General features: G+C 37.1%; 1 protein-coding gene across 40 annotated transcripts in view; it reads right to left on the bottom strand.

Moving 5' to 3' along the window:
- Positions 1-17245, bottom strand: part of SYNE1 (spectrin repeat containing nuclear envelope protein 1) — a 442051-nt gene that overhangs the window by 371879 nt on the left and 52927 nt on the right. The window contains exon 1 of one of the 40 annotated variants that reach the window (XM_023632828.2): positions 13565-13722. The exons of the other annotated variants lie outside the window; for them this stretch is intronic. Coding sequence (XP_023488596.1) covers positions 13565-13604 — 40 coding nt within the window. The 5' untranslated portion in view covers positions 13605-13722. Of the gene's footprint in view, positions 1-13564; positions 13723-17245 lie in introns of those variants that run through there. 40 annotated transcript variants of the gene reach the window in all.

Genomic DNA, 17245 nt, shown 5'->3' with positions numbered 1-17245 from the left:
CAGTCAACAACAAAACCTGTCAATTTGGAGAAATTTTGGATATATCCATAAAATTTGCAGAATGTCACTAATTCTAATGTACTTTAAGCTTGTGCTTTTAACTTTCAAGTACATACCAGAAGCAAACCACTGCCATAATAGGCAACACTTCCTATGTACCAGGCGCTGATCTCTCTCTCTCTCTCTCTAAAACACATTACATTCTAATTATTTAACTATTTTGATTAACTAATTATATATCATATGTAATATACGTGTGTTAAATCATTTAATTCTTGTACAAATCTATAAGCAGGAACTACTATAATGCCCATTTTACAGATAAGAAAACCAAAGCATAGAAATTAAGCATTTTTATCAAAGTCACCCAGTGGCAGAGTCAAGTTTTAGACCACAAGTCTGGTTCCTACACCACAATACAGCTGTCCAAAGATGGTATAGAAATGACTATATTAGTCAAATCAACAGTAATCACATCAAAATGATAAATTCATAGTTAAATAAATTTGAGTTTGACCTTAAAATCTTTAGGTTCTGTAACTAAAGTCACGTAGCAGCAGAAGGATCTTGACTAATCAAGCTAGTTTTGATGGAATCCAGAACTTTATCTATAATACAGAAAATCCAATTCTAAGTCTAAAATAGACTATAGATACAGTTAGAGTGTGTATAAAATTTTAAACTCAATTTGAGATTATGTACTATTTTATAAATATCACAAGATGCCAATGTTTTAAAGTCTTAAAAATATTAGGATAATGTTAGTGTATAGAGTCATAAATTTAGGTATATAATCTACCGATAATATATTGCTTCCTGATTTTAAATTTTTATATTTTTACTACTACCACCTTTAATGAAAGAATACTGCTATTGAGGGGCTGGCCCCGTGGCCGAGTGGTTAAGTTCACGCGCTCCGCTGCAGGCGGCCCAGTGTTTCGTTGGTTCGAATCCTGGGCGCGGACATGGCACTGCTCATCAAACCACGCTGAGGCAGCGTCCCATATGCCACAACTAGAAGGACCCACAACGAAGAATATACAACTATGTACTGGGGGGCTTTGGGGAGAAAAAGGAAAAAATAAAAAAAATCTTTAAAAAAAAAAGAATACTGCTATTGTAATGGTTTCTTCTGATGGCAAATCTCTGAGTTTATTTTTATATTTTAGCTAAAAGTTCTTTTTTTTAGAAAGGTCCAATTTTATTTTTTGTAGCATTCATTGTATATATTGAAATGTCAAATTCTCTACATGTTTCTTTTTATATCATGGCTGCAAAAGCAGATTTCCTGGGTCCCAACAATCTGCTTTTTATGTCACCAGACACAGTTTGCTGAATTCCAAGTAAATATTTTCTGATTTCACTTAGTATTTTCTCAAAGGAAAAAAATTTCTAAAACTTCATCATTCAACAAATCCTCATTTTTGACACAAAAATCTGAATAATTTAGTTCAGGATTTGGTAATTAAATCTGATACCAACATCATAAAATGTTTAAATTATGGAAGTAATATGAAACATGCAATGAATGTCTACCCATTGCATTAAAAAATATTATGAACAATAACACTTCTTTATAATGTTATTGGTGGCGAACTGAGATAACTAACCCCCAGGATATAGATTTATAAAGTTCCCCTTGTGTATATGTAGCTATATTTAAGAGACTATCATTTAAATATATGTAATAACCTTATTAGTGATTTTTCTATCTTCTGCTTTTCAGAACAACATGATGTAATCTTAACAAGTGTTCATATATATGCATGCTTAATATTTCTACTAAAATTGTAAAAACAGTAACTCATTTAGACATTCTGCTGAACCAGTATGTTAGTTCCAAACACAGAAAAGTTTGTCTACATCTCACAAGTAAACCCAGTCCTCTAGTTCTAAGAATCACAGAGAACAAGAAGTTGGTCCTGTTTTTAAGTTTTATTCCCGAATTTCTATTAACGTAACCTAAGATGCACCTAGTTCTTAAGACAGTAACCTGGAGGTCGTCCCTGGTTATTTACTCTTCCTCATCCCTCACACCAACTCCACATTGGTGTCTGTTTTACTTCCTGAATATTTCATCTCCACCAACATCAGTCTAGTTAAAACATCACCATCTTCTGGATGCCTGTTCATTCCCAGTACCAGAATCTAAGTTCTAGATTAGTCGGCAGGAACCACGTCTGACTTATCCATCACCGTTGTATTCATCACTACATAGTAGGTACTTAATAAGGAAATGAATGGACAAATTTGCTAAGGAAGTACTGGAGACTGAGAAACAGGCCCTGCTCTAAGGAACTGGTAATACAATGGGACAGACAGGTATGTAAGCAACAGTGCAAAGCAGGGTGCCAGCTACGGCAATGGAGGAACATATGAACAGAGGAGCAAGCAATTCTCCCGTAGGCTGAGGAGACAGGCTGGAAGGCTCAAAGAAGCTAAAAAAGCAGGTGCCATTAAGTAGAACATCAGCAGAGAAGTGAATTTGTAGGTAGAGAACTTTGTAGGAAAAAAGAGGCAGTCTTTTAAAATCATGGCATAACATATTAAAGTGACAATGAAAATCTGTTATGGCTAGATTACAGGGTGGAGAGGGGTTAAGGACTGGAGGTAAGCCTGGAAAATAGGTAACATGTTTGTTATTCCTGTGAATAACATGCCAAGGAGTTTGCTCTCTATCTTATGTACAATGGGGAGCCACCGATGGTTTTGAACGGGACAAAGACAACATATCCGACCTGAGACACAGAAATATATGCTCTGATGGAAGCATGGAGGTTTCATTGAAGGGAGAAGAGAGAGCAGGGAGGACATTTGGGAACAAACTACCAGAACGCATGTTAAGGGTGATGAATTCTGTTCTAGGGCAATGCCAGGGATGAGATGCACAGGACGGCTGCAAAGGAACTATCAGAAGTAGAATGGAAAGGAAGTAGATGGGGCTGGCCCCATGGCCTAGTGCTTAAGTTCAGTGAACTCTGCTTTGGCAGCCTGGCTTGGGTTCCCAGGTGCAGACCTATACCACTGTTTGGTTGCCATGCTATGGCAGTGACCCACATACAAGATAGAGGAAGATTGGCAATAGATGGTAGCTCATGGCAAATCTTCCTCAGCACAGAAAAAAAAAAAACTAACAAAAGGAAGTAGAGAGACAGGAGCTAAGGATGCTTTCTAGATTCCTATCTTGGGCATCTGGATAATGATGCCACTAACCAAGAAAGGAAAAACAGAAGAAGTAGCAGGCTGGAGAGGGAAGATTATGAGAATTGAGGCCCACTGTAAATGTTTTATAAACGTCTGAGAGATTGCAGCGTCAGCACAGAGGAGAGGTGGGACTTAAGCCAGATTATGAGGTGGGTGCTCCACAGAGAGGGATGTGTAATAGGCTCTGGCTTAAGGCTAGGTTTTGGTCAAGGTGCTCAGAGGCAGCTCAACCCCACTCCTCTCCTATAACTTGAATCTTGATTCCCTTCTAAAGGCCAGATTGTGTGGAGGAAGATAATAGTTATGAAAACTCTCTGGGTCCTTCTCTCTCGAGGCTTCCATCACTGGTTCCATTTCAAAAGCAGCTGGTCCTGGGGCCAGCTCGTTGGCACAGCGGTTAATTTCCCACGTTCCGCTTTGGCGGCCGGGGCTCCCCAGCCTGGATCCCGGGTGCGGACATATGCACTACTTATCAAGCCATGCTGTGACAGGCATCTCACATATAAAATAGAGGAAGATGGGCACAGAATGATAGCTCAGGGAAAAAAAAAGAGGATGTTAGCTCAGGGCTAAACTTCCTCAAAAAAAAAAAAATTAAAGAAAAAAAAAAAAAGCAGCTGGTCCTACAGACCTCAGGAGTTGAAGGCTGCTGCCTGGGCCCTGAGAGGTTTCCATATAGGAAGGCTGTCGTACACACATGGCCTTGAGTAATGTTGTTATAAGAAATAATTCCCAAATTCCAGGGCAATATCCCTTTCTAGAAATAAGTAGAAATAAAGGGAGCAGACTCTGATATTCAATTTCTCTATTTCTCTGCCCTTTTTATATATTTCCTCAGTATTTTTCCATTTCAGGATAAGATCATCATATGTGCAGAAATGAGGTCCAAGTCAGCAAGGGTGATTAATTTTGACCATTAAGAAACTGTCACACTGGACTACAGTCAACAGTTTTCTTCCTGATGAGTCATTGTAACAGTGACTTGCTGATTTTGCACAACTGTGGTTTGTCTCAAGTCACTTATATATGCACCTGCAAGCCCAGAGGCCACAGCGAAAGGTGGCCTGGGTTATGTGGAGCCCTTGCAATCAATCATGAAAAATTTGCTGCCTAGAAACATTCTAATTGTATTTTCATTTTAGCACATATAATGGATTTACCACATATAGTATGTTCTGTAAAACTGTGACACAGAATCTTATGGTTGCTCACTAGCTTTTACATAGCATTATTAAATTAAAATACATGCCAATATCCTTTTAACAGACAGTATTTTTTTTTTTTTTAAGATTTTATTTCCTTTATTCTCCCCAAAGCCCCCAGTACATAGTTGTATATTCTTCGTTGTGGGTCCTTCTAGTTGTGGTATGTGGGACGCTGCCTCAGCGTGGTTTTGATGAGCAGTATCATGTCCACACCCAGGATTCGAACCAACGAAACACTGGGCCGCCTACAGCGGAGCGCACAAACTTAACCACTCGGCCACGGGGCCAGCCCCAACAGACAGTATTTTTAAAAATGCCAGTAGTAATTGAAACTAGCATATTTCAATATATTTAATGAATTCTTCTAAAAGAATTTATTTCTGAGAGATCAGCACTTCATACATGGGTATGCCCATAAAGATGTATACTTTTATTAGAATCATGAAAAATCATAAAGAGCAAAATACTGAATTCCCAGGTGTATCCATGCTTAATCAATGTCATCTTTAATACGTAAATATTGAGAAGAAAGACTGTTTAAATAAATAGATATAAAGTCTGAAATTGCTATGTCTGACAAAAATATAAGGGTATCATATAATGATACATTCATTATTATTTAACGAATCATATCTTATAATGATAAGCTTTCAAAATGTTATGACTAACTTTTTCGTTTCTTTTGCAGATTATCATTATCCTCTTTAGAAGTTTTAAGGACAATGATGGCTTAGATAAAAGTCTTATAGATTTCAATTACCTGAAAATCTGAATGTTAATTTGAAACAAACCACATATGTAAAATCACACCGTTCATAACAGTATCTAAAATGTAGCTTTTTTCTGTAATTTTCTTTTCTCAATAAAAAAGTTGGAAAGAAATTTAAATATAGATATATGCAGATTAAATTTCTTGACACAACCAAATGATGTGGCAATAAAGGAAAAAACAACAAAAACATGAGATAACAATGTAATTATTGTAACTTAGTCACAATCCCATGACCTATGTCAAATGATTTGTTTTGGGATCAGAATTATATTATCCCAACTATAGATCTACAATTACTAAAATCACCATTAACTTTGTTATACATAGGTAGGGTCTAAGAAATATTGAATATTTCAACATAATGAAATGAACAGTTTACAATTACCCAATGTTTAGATTTTTAAATTAAATATATAAATGAAAAAAATTTACAGGACCAGGCAGTGGCTGTTGTAATATGTCCCCAAATTCCTCCCATCCTGGTCAGCACACCCTTGGCAATGTGACTTTGCTGCTCCTCCTATCACAGGATGTAGTCGATTTCCCCTCCCCTTGAGTCTGGACTGGGCTTGGGACTTGCCTCCACCAGTCATGTAGCTGCAGGAATTATATGTGACTTCTCAGGTTGGGCCTTAAAAGGCCTTGAGGTTCCATCTGGCTCTCTTGGAGCTCTGCCCTGAGACCACCACACAAGGAAAGAAGTCACTTGGAGGAGAACTCAGACACCCCTGGTGAGAGCCAACGCCAACTGATAGCCCTGCTGATGCACCAGCTGAACGCAGCCAGATAAAGGAGCCCAGACACAGCCAGCAGAGGATGCACCTAGCCCACCCACAGGAACATGAGAAACCATAACATGAAATTACTTTAAGCCACCAAGTTTTGGTGATGGTTAGCAAAGGCTAACTGAAATAGAATTGCTACTGGGAGTGTACCAATGCTTCAACAAAAATCTAAAACACATAGCATTGACCCTGGGACCAGCTGGGGAAGGGGGCTGGAAGGACACCAAGAGACTGTCAGTGGAGGCTGGCAGAACAGTGAGGGAACAGCTGTCAAAGGTTGGAGGCACAGCCACAGGTATTTAAGGTTTATATATTCTGTCATCTGCAGTAACTCGACTTTGTGTATCTGGATAGTGCAATGTCCTGCAGAAGGCTGAAAGCGTCAACTGGCTTCTTTTAGCTACATGTGATAACATGCTGGAAGAAAGAGAGACAACCAAAGACGGAACTATTTAATCTGCAAACAGAAATTAGAGGAAACAAAGTGGTGGATGGGAAGATATGACAGTTGTCACTCCCAGTCTCTCCTGGAAAAAGATTTGCAAAGTAAAATATAGATTCAAGGTAACAGTAAATCAAGGGTGTGGCTGGAAGATCGTTAAGAATTGAGAAAGATTTAAGTTGGTGCCCAGTTGACCTTCTCAACTAGACAAACCAGCTTCCAAACATCTTATGGGTATTGCCCACAGCAGCCTCACATGTGATCCAAAGTTTGTTTCAAAGTTGAATCTTTAAGGGCACAGAATAAACTCCAAGCAGCTTTTTAGGAAACAAACAAGCTTGTTAAGCAAAAACACCACCAGTTTGCACTAGAGGGACAGGACGGTTCAAAATGAAGACAGGACTTTGGAACCATAACTTTTAATGGCTAGGAAGAAGGTTAAGAAAACTATTAGGCACAAATATGTGCCACTTTTATCAAAAAAACAGGGAATGGGGCCCAGCCCAGTGGCCAAATGATTAAAGTTCTGTGTGCTCTGCTTTGGTGTCCTGAGTTCGCCAGTTTGGATCCTGGGTTCAGGCCTACTCCACTCACCAGCCATGTGGTGGAGGCATCCCACATGCAAAATAGAGGAAGATTGGCACAGATGTTAGCTCAGGGTGACTCTCCCTCAAGCAAAAAAGAGGAGGATTGGCAACGGATGAATCTTCCTCAGCAAAATAAATCCCCCCAAAACCAAGGAATATCCCTTAACCCTGAATTAAAGAAACTGGCCAAATGTCCTGGCTGGATTTCAGAATTACTTTGGACCGTGATTGCTATCTCTTTTCTATTCTTCCCTTCTTTGAAAAGAAGCATCTATTGCAATGGCTATACCCCTGTCTCAGCATTGCATGCTGGGTGAATGCTACCTTCTCTTTGTAGTTTACAGGCCTGGGGATCAAGATGAATTATACCTGAGGGGCCTCATCTGTATCTGGACCAGATGCAGATCACGTGAGACTGGACTTGAAGCTTGATGTCATAACTGGATGAGACTTTTGATGTCTTGAGAGAAGATAAGTATATTTTCATGCAAAACAGCTATTAATAATAGTGACCAGAAGACAAATTTTAAATTATGGCCACAAAATCCTCCCATCCCAATATGCATCTTCTTTTGCAATGTGACTTTGTCTTTCCTCTCATCAAGGGGTAGAATTGATTTTCTGTCTCCTTGAATCTGCTCCGGTATTGTACTTGCTTTGATCAATAACACAGCAAAAACAACTTTATGTCATCTGATTCTAGGCCTTAAGAAGTCTTACAGTTTCTTTTTTAGCAGTCTTGGATCACTGTCCTAAAACCACCATGTTAGGAAAGCAGTCTATATTGGAGGATGAGAGACCATGTGAAGAATTGAGATGCCCTATTTGATAGCCAGAACCAATGGCTAGACACATGGATGAGGTCATCCTGAACCTTCTAGTTCAGCCAACCCTGCAGAGCAACTCAGCTCAAGTGAAGCCTGCAAACTAAGATCTGTCAAAGGCTTTAAGTTTGCTCCATCTGTTACTGCCTCTCTCCCACACTCTTATACATACCTGATTACAAATTCCTCCTGGGGAGAAAGCATTTTCCCACTGTTGTATCCCTAGAGACTGACCCACTGTCTGGGTCAATTTTTTTCAAGGAATTGTTGATAAAGACACATGGTCTTAAGATTTTTGGAATTGGAGTTATATTTCTTTTCTATGTAAAATCAGTGACTAGATTAAAAGAGCCCAGTTTCATTAAAGTTACATTTACAAAATTTAGTACCATCTTACTTTAAATCTAAGGCACAAAGGATGAGAAGAATATGGTTATATCAACTCCTAAGTTTGAGTGTCTCAACCTCAACACTATTGACATTTGGGGCAGGATAATTCTTCCTTATGAGAGGCTGTCCTATGCATTATAGGCTGTTCAGCAGCATCCCTGGCCTCTATCCACTCAATGCCAGTAGCACCTGCTCTCTCTTTGCCCAACGATTGTGACAATCAAAAATGTTTCCAGACATTGCCAAATTTCTGCTGGGGAAAAATTAACCCAATTGAAAATCACTGGTCTAAATTATGCCGTTTTCATCTATGTAAGACAACGAGAATAAATTGGTATGAACATTTGAAAAAACTTACATATGTTTCAATTGAATTATTATTGTCCAATTAACCATTCTAAAAAGTCATTCCTACATAGTGGGTTATTCCTACAGTTTATCTATTTATTTAGCAGAAACCCTTTATCTCGAGATATATCTAAGAAGTGCCAAAATTCAGTAAGTCTAAGACCTTTGTTGAAAGATTATATAGGAATTACATGATTTTTCCAATATGAATAAAGTATCCTATGATGTGTGAGATACTCTGTCATTCAAATCTGGAAAGTTACGTCTTATGAGGTTGGAGAGTGGGTGGGTGGGGAGAGGGTGCGTGTATCCTGATATTGTGTTTGGTTTATTTTACTACTTCAAACCTTTTAACAAGTTTTTTCAGAACTGTAAAAAATGAAACAAAAAATAGTTTATTGGCTTCAGTTGGTTATTGTTAGTTAAAAATATAATCTGAACCATTCACTATAATATTTTAATTTTATCACTGTCAGATCAGGAAAAGCTTATGATATATGCCAAATATGTTTTATTTGGCCAAATATTAAAACTATTTAAATAATTAAAGAATTTCAATGTATTTGTTTGAGAAGCAGTTAAATATGGCTGGTTTTCTAAGGACACATAGATCAGACAATGTGCCAGGCAGTGGCCCAGGCAGTGGGTTAGTCTCTAGGAAAATAATGATGAGGAAAACGCTTCTCCCCAGGAGGGGAATCAGGTGTGTATAGGGGTCTGGGAGGGAGGAGGTAACAGACACATCAGCCTTGAATTCTTAAACAGGCCTCAATTTCACAAATTTTTAGTAAAATCATTTAGTGGGAAAAAAAACTCACCTGATTTTAGAAGAGGCTGTTTATAATCTTTCTTTATTCCACTCAATATTAAAATTCATACTTTTCTCCAGGGAAAGATTAGTGTCTTTGATTACAAAGTGCCACCACAGTCTCTGATTGGGGGTGATACAAAAGATGTGGTATGTGAACCACTCTAGAACCCTAAAATCCAAAAGCTTCTGAATTTGAAAAAAAAGCTGGAACCCTAAGACTTTTGCCTAAAGGATTATGTGTACAATTTAGAAGTACAATGGTAGAGATGTGTCCTGCAGAAAAGTAATAACCATTTAGAGAAGGGAAGCAATAAATACAATGAGAGAGCAAAAACAGCAGAGAGCATTATGGCAATTCACACCAGTGGCTTCCTTCAGTATCTCCTAGTTCTAAACAAAGACAAATTTGAACAGTTTGGGCAGAACTTTTGGTCATCTTGTCACTTTTTTCTTCCTCTATTTGTGGACATAAACATTGCAAAAGAAAATGATCACATAGTAAATTAATGAAACTACCTTGAATCTTTAGAACATTTGAACTTACTCATGTTTTCATGTATACTTCTCATTTGATTCACACAAGCAACCTGGCTGAGTAGACAGAGGAGCTATCATTAGCCCAGATGTTAATAAAAAAAGGAAGCATTGTGGGGTTAAGAAATACTCCAGAAATCTAGAAACTGGAATAAAGACTAGAGACTTCCAGAACATGGCCAAAATTTAGGAAATCTAATTCCTATTCTACTCTAACTTGCCCCAGATGCATTTGCTGATTATTTGATTCACTTATTTAATAAATGTTGCTGTGCCCCTCCTGTGTGCCAACATCCCTCTCTGACCAGCTGTGGATGCAACCCAAGAGGATGGATGTGGTTCCTTACAGTCCAGGAGGGAAGACAGGAATCAGAAAGAAGTATACCACAGCCCAAATTCTGTATATGCAGCATAAAGTAAGAGGAAACAGTGACATGGAATGCTTGAGTGGATAAAAAGGACCACAGTTATGAAATTAAAGGCAACGTGAACATGGAAAAAATGAAAGTCAAACCCTACCTTTTGCTAGAATAGAAGGTAGGGGAAAAACGCTGCTTCAACATCTAAGACTTTTCCTAATAAATTACGTATAAAGGTACAAGATAAAGAAAAAGTCAGGCCAACTGATCTCCTTGATGAAGGATTGTCTCCAATTAGAGGACACAGAAGCCTTTAGAAGAGCTTTAAGCTGGGACTATACGAATTTGCTGCATGCAGATCCCTATTGTAAAAAGTGGCTTGTCTCTTGGTTTTGCAAGAAAGCTACCACAACTTTGCAATCTTTTCCTCTTGTGAGCATTTAGGCAACATCAGTGCAGCAGAAGAAAAGTGGGTACTGAAAACGTCTCGAAATATCCTCTTCATACAACCACTTTATTTTAATATTAAATTGTACTTTAATACTAGGTATCAATCAATTAAAATACAATGTTTTATTTTGGGTAGGGAAGAGAGAAAAGAGTAGTTGATCACAGTTTCATATATTTTACATCCAATATTTAGTCTGGCTTTTTAAAAACATATAGTTCTAAATAAATACGACTTTTCCCAAGCTAGTGCCTTCCAAGTTTGATTGTTTTTGTTTTTTTCATTGAATTACTGTCTTAAGAAGATTTAGGATTACAATCCCACATTTTTGGATTTTGTGTTTTTAATTACTGCTAATATTATTTCTCATTCTCACCCTGGGATCCAAATTTTCTTTTTCTATTAACTTTATCAATATCCAAGCATAAAGGCAATAATTTGACACAAGTTCACTTATCTTCTATTTTATACATGCACGTCCTCTTAAGATGTAAAGAGAGCTACAATTTTAACATTGAAATTCTTAAATTTGAAATGGAGGTGAAATTACAAAAACAAGAGCTGAAAAGAATAAAACTGAAAAAAAAAGCTCAAATCACAGAGTTTGAGGAGAGATGCTGGAAATTCCAAACTCAAATTCAACTCCGGCACACAACGTTCAATTAGCCACTCTGGAGACCTGCATTCAGTGTTCAGTCATGCACAGGGCACCAGATGGTGCTGCAGCAGCTTCCTGTTGCTTCAGGACTGGGGTGACATCAGTGACCTTCTTCCTAAAGGAAGATCCACTGGGTCACAGAACCTGTGACCACCGTGCCAGTTGCAGGGGCTCCCACATGAGACAACAGCTGGTGAGTGTCCCAAATGGATTTCCTGGGGGTCAGCCCAACCTCACATTTGCAAGCTAATTTGTATAGTAGTATGGGATTTTTAAGTTTATTTTTAATAATAACAATATCTATCATCTATTTAGAGATTATCATGTGGCAGTGCAAAGTCGCTTGTTCTGCTTTTCTACCCTTTCAGTACCTGCTAACCTGAAGTACCTTTTCTACTTCTCCAACAAGACTCCAGCAACCGCTATCTGCTCCTGCCCTCTGCGTGGCCTCCGCCGGATCGTCCATCCTATTGGACTCCTTCCCCTACACATGACTCTGCTCTTCCAGCTCTTAAACACCAGCAGCCAGGAGCCTCCACAAATAAGAAACAGGGAATTCCCAAGTAATAGCACACAGGCAGAATCTGGGCCCAAAAGGTGTTATTTTCACCAGCAACCTTCTAAGAAAACATTTTAATTTGAGTGTTTTGGGGTGTGACATAACATTTCCCGGTTTTCCAGAGACCCATTGCTCTCTATTTTCTTAGACTAACCACTTCTTAGATCAACCAAAAGTAACTGAGTTTGAGACATTTAGAAAAGAGGAAGACTTGAGTTTCATAGATGCAAAGATAGGAAGTGAGGTGAGGCAATACGATGAGAGGTGTTAGAAAGAGGTGATTAGCAGAATAAAGACTCTCCCAATTTAAAAAGAAACTATTGTGATTTTTTTGATATGGTTATTTTAATTATATCATTGGGGAAAGGACATATATATATATAGACAATATTATATATTACTCTACTACATATTATATTACATTATTGTATACATTATATTAATTATATTATGTAATATGTTTTTTAAAATTATACCCTTGGGGAAAGTGGAAGACGTCTTCTGTTTACTTTCTCCACCCCACCCTCAGTATTTTAAACTAGTACAAATTTAAGTAAGTACATTATTTCAACTGAATTATTTCATGGAAACTCTTAACAATTAGAACTAAATGAAAGTTACATGTAATGATGTAAAGATATAAATAAAGGAAACATATGATTTGATAAATGTATATAAACATATAAGATTTTGGTGTTTTTATATATAACCACACACCAGAGTCCAAATTTCAATTGGCTACAAGAATGCATAAGTACATTTTACATAAAGCTTTGGAAATCACCAGAGCCTATACCAAAAGCAAGCTTGTTATTAGTATTTTCCACGTAGCCAAACACCAGCATAAGACTTGCTACTGTATCTACATTTGGTTCCTGGTAAAGAAAATGGCTCAGCTTATGTTTTGAGGGTTATCACTGAAGAAAAATGATTGCGATGCCAGAAGCAAACTAGACTGCCTCTAGTTACCATCCTCTACCTAAACACAGTGGGAAAGAGGAGAAATTCTGTCACCCTCACATTTTCTAAGACATCTGAAAGCAATAAAATTAAAGATAAGGTGAAACAATTCCATTATATTGACACAAAAATATGAAATAAATCAATGTACTTCAAAAATTAGAATTTAAAAACAATAATAGTGGAAGTAAAAAAATAATTAAGTCATTAACAGACTATGACCAACTTTTAATCTGAGATTCTGGCTTTATGTGCATTTTTGTTCATTCATTTGAGGAAAATATTCAGCTCTGTTGTAAGTGGCAGACATTTATGCACCAATGTCTTTAGTTTTAGAAACCATTTCTTAAAAATACTTAAATATCAATGATCTAAATTTCTGTTTTAAAATTTGGCTTTTATCTTATCTTAGTATTCCTAGCAAATCTTCACCATTCAAGCTTTCACTATAAATACTAGCTTTAGGTTTTCCAAAATCACAAATCAGTACTATTCATTTCACTTCTGTTAGTGTTAGGTTCAGATAAAACAGGAAGACAAAATATTAAACTTAAGAGTTGCTGTAAAATCCATTCTACAAAATCCCAATTTTGTTGTTCCAGGGATTCAGACTGGAATTACATTAGAATAAAAAGTCCATACACACACACACACACACAGACAACAGTAACAAAGTACCTTTTATCGCACCAGGAGTCTTGAAGTTTGTTTTTATCATATCCCACCTATTATAGTGACTTTTGGAAATTGTTCTAATTCATGCAGTATCTAAACCAAACACAGCTTTCACCAAGGGAACTTTTCTCCCAGCGCATTCTCCTGAAAACATCCCTATAGCAACACCTCTAGAAAAGCATATTCTTCTCTCTCATTCTTTAACCTTACCCCCCGCTTACTGACCAAATGCACCGCTCCCCAGTGCCAGCATTCCTACACAGACAGTTTCACATCGATTTATAAAAAGTGCTTCAGATGCATTTTCAGGGGGGAAGAAAAATGACACCTTTTTCAGTAAATATTTAGGAATTCAGGCGTTCTTGTGTTAAAATCTTAATAACTTTTAAGGTTTCTCTTTTTTTAGTTGAAAAAAATCATTCAAATTGTTAAAAGTCCCAAGTTGTAACCTTAGGAATGTATGCGAAGCTTTAATTTTAGAATTTGGGAGAAAGAAAGTAAATGAATCTTTTGTAGACCAATATTATATTCACATTTAATTTCTCATATTCATATTTACACAAGATATAATCTTGTTTATTTCTAATTTGTTCTTTGAATTTGCTGGAATTATTTCCAAATATTTAATATTGTGACATACACATTAAAAGTTACAATTACCATATTAGAAATACACATGATAGCAAGTTGCCAGGGGAATCAAGCTGCTATTTAAAAGAATATATGCAAACATTTTGGAGAGGTTTTACATTATTTAAATACATAAAATATAAGTTAAAGAAAAAGCCATACAAAAGACAAACAAATATAGGTATAAAAATCCACAAAGGGTATTTAAAAAGTTCAATTTAAGACTAGATTCCCAAGCAAGTATTTACGGATTTGTGGGTCTCTTCAAGCTAGAGTAAAATAATTCCTTGACCTGGGATTTTAAGGCAAAATAGAATCAATTGTAGCTCATGTAACTCATGCTCATTAAAATGACACCACAACAAAATTAGTAATGGAATGTTTTCATTTTCCTACCCCACTGAGAGTGAGGAATGTTTACTGTGACATAAAATTTGTTAGCCCCCAAAACTTTGTTTATAAAAAATGTCAACTATTATCATGACTTGTAAAAAAAAAACACCCTACATTCAGTGGAGACAGAACAGGAATAATTAATTTTCTCAGAAGTAAATTTTGGACTCTAGGAGTACAACCAACTTGACTTTGAATCCCAGCATAAACATTTACTGAGACCTTGAAAGAGCGGCCCAGTCATTTCACGCTTCACTTGACTCATTTATAAAATGGAGAGGCGAATAATCACACGATCCCCATAGAATCACTGTAGAGTTAATTAGATATTTTATATGGACGCTTTGCCCAAAGCTTATCAATATAGCATTTATTCATAAATATATGTTAGTTATTGTTATATTTGTTTTTACTCTTATTGATTTAAACATGATAGCAACAAATAATTTGTGTTAAGCGAAAAGAACAGACCATTGCTTTCTTTTTATTTTATTAACCAGAACACGCATTTATCAAAGGCAGGAAAGCCAAGAAGTTTCTACAAACCCAGGAGAAACCTGATATTTATTTACTTGGCTCCTTTTGTCTCCACCTGCTTCCTAACATGAAGAATCAGGGCTTCATGTGAAATTTACGACATGCCAGCACGTATTTACTGGGTAAATTTGAGCCATTAGGTTTAATTTATCTTGACATATTTGGGGTTAGCAAGTAAGCTAATTAATTATTGGGAATAAAGTGATCCTAAAGCCTTGAGAGCAGGGCCCAGCGCCTTCTACTCACCCCTAAAGGTTAGCCGGTCCATCCCCTACAGGGCATGTGTAGCAATGAAAAGTTGGTACAAAGTATGGACTTAATGTGACTCTTCTGCATTTATTAGCACTTTTTTTTTTTTTTAATCCTTTATGGCTCACTATTTCCCTTCCCATCCAATCCTAATATTTTCAACATTGAGTCTTCTACCCCACTGTTTGTGAAATTCTCACGTGTATTCCCTCAAGCCAGACCCGGGAAAGAGTCAAAGTTTGCTAAACTTTTTATCACTTTAAAATCTCCACTTATTCAGACACTTCCCTTGCTGAAAGAAAAAAAATCTCCAAGGAAAGCATATTTCTAAGAAAAGACAGAAAAGAAATAAGATGGAGATGATATACAATGGATTTAGAAGTAGGATGTCTTATCCTTTCAAAATTCTCATTTAAGCCTTATTTCCATTCCATAAGCCAACGACTCAGTGACAAGGGCAAGGCACGGTGGGGATGAAAAATTAGGTTAAACAGGGTTCGAGGTCCTAAAAGAGCACCATTTCTTAATTGACTTTAAGAAGGATTTATTGCATATAAATTATGTGTAAGCACTGACTAGATATAGAGATGATTTGGGGGGACAGGGGAGAGGTGGGCAAGAAGAAGAGAGGAAGAGGACAAGCATCCTAAATCAGATCTCCTTGTAAACTTAGTCCCTTTACGTCCCTGAAAAGTACTTTTCCCTCTGCAGCACAGCTGTATGTGCATGTGTGTTAGGGAAAGAAGCATCAGGCAAATATAGCAGCCTCGGTTTTATTTTATTGCTCCAAAAAGTTGAACCTGTGGTGCATGTGGGAACTCAGAGTTAAGCATCTCACCCCACTGAGATAAGAGAGAAAGGGTAACAAGAAGGGACGTGGACAAGATGAAGATGCTGGCTTGTTTGAGAATAACACGTTCTCTCTTCTCAAGCTGGAGCAAGCAACCAGCATGACCTTCCCTTTTATTTTCAGTTTGCACTGTCAAGGGCAACACTGTTTCTTTTCAGGAAGAAACAATTCCAAGATGGAGACAAAAATATCCACGGTAAAAAGTAGCAACAACAAAGAAGTGTGACAGGAAGGAGGGGCAAAGGAGACACAGGAAGATGCAAGAGCAGTAAAATATAGATTTGGGGCAATTTTGGTCCAATCTGCCACCTTTCAAATTATATTAAAAGCATGGTTAAATAGCACTTTTGGCAGTACATCCCAAATGCGCCGTACTCGAGGATAAGGCTTAGTGGAATTACCAAAAGGGTGTGGATGCCAAATGGACATCAGGCAGGAAGAGAAACCACAGGTTCACTTTCAGCAGGATGACTTTACAGGATCAATGCACGTAGAGCTTGGCCTGACTCAAATATTAATTTCACAAACAACTGCAGTCATAAGAGTGACTCTCATCATTTAAGACTATAATCTCAGTGCTAGGAAAGCAATCCACAAACTCAGTTTTTTATGGCACTGTAAAATGTCCTTGGGTGTCCTACCTATTATTTTAAGTATTAACCAAATCATGCTAACTCTTCAACAATGAAACAGATTTTCCTTTCTCCCAATCATATAAAATTGTACATTCCTTTGTTTTCCTAACCTGTACAACTCATATTTTTCTTTAATAGCAAAAATCTTTATCGGTGGATTATTCCACAAGCCCTTAGTGAAGTATGTATAATAGATTATTTGAATGCTTCTATTGAATTCTTTGTCTACATTCTTACCATTCCCTGAAGCAACGGCAACAAAGAAGAATAAATGAATATTTTTTTCTTCTGTCACAATGCCTTTAGTCTGACATTCTTCTACTGCCCCAATGCAAAATAGTTATTTTAAGAGCCACCTTGCATTTATAAATATTTCTGCAAAATCCAAGA

This window comes from Equus caballus, chromosome 31 (genome assembly GCF_041296265.1).
Source record: "Equus caballus isolate H_3958 breed thoroughbred chromosome 31, TB-T2T, whole genome shotgun sequence".
In the NCBI taxonomy this organism is placed as follows: domain Eukaryota; kingdom Metazoa; phylum Chordata; class Mammalia; order Perissodactyla; family Equidae; genus Equus; species Equus caballus.
Note: the sequence above shows the minus strand (reverse complement) of the source record. Positions and strands in the feature narration are given on the sequence as shown.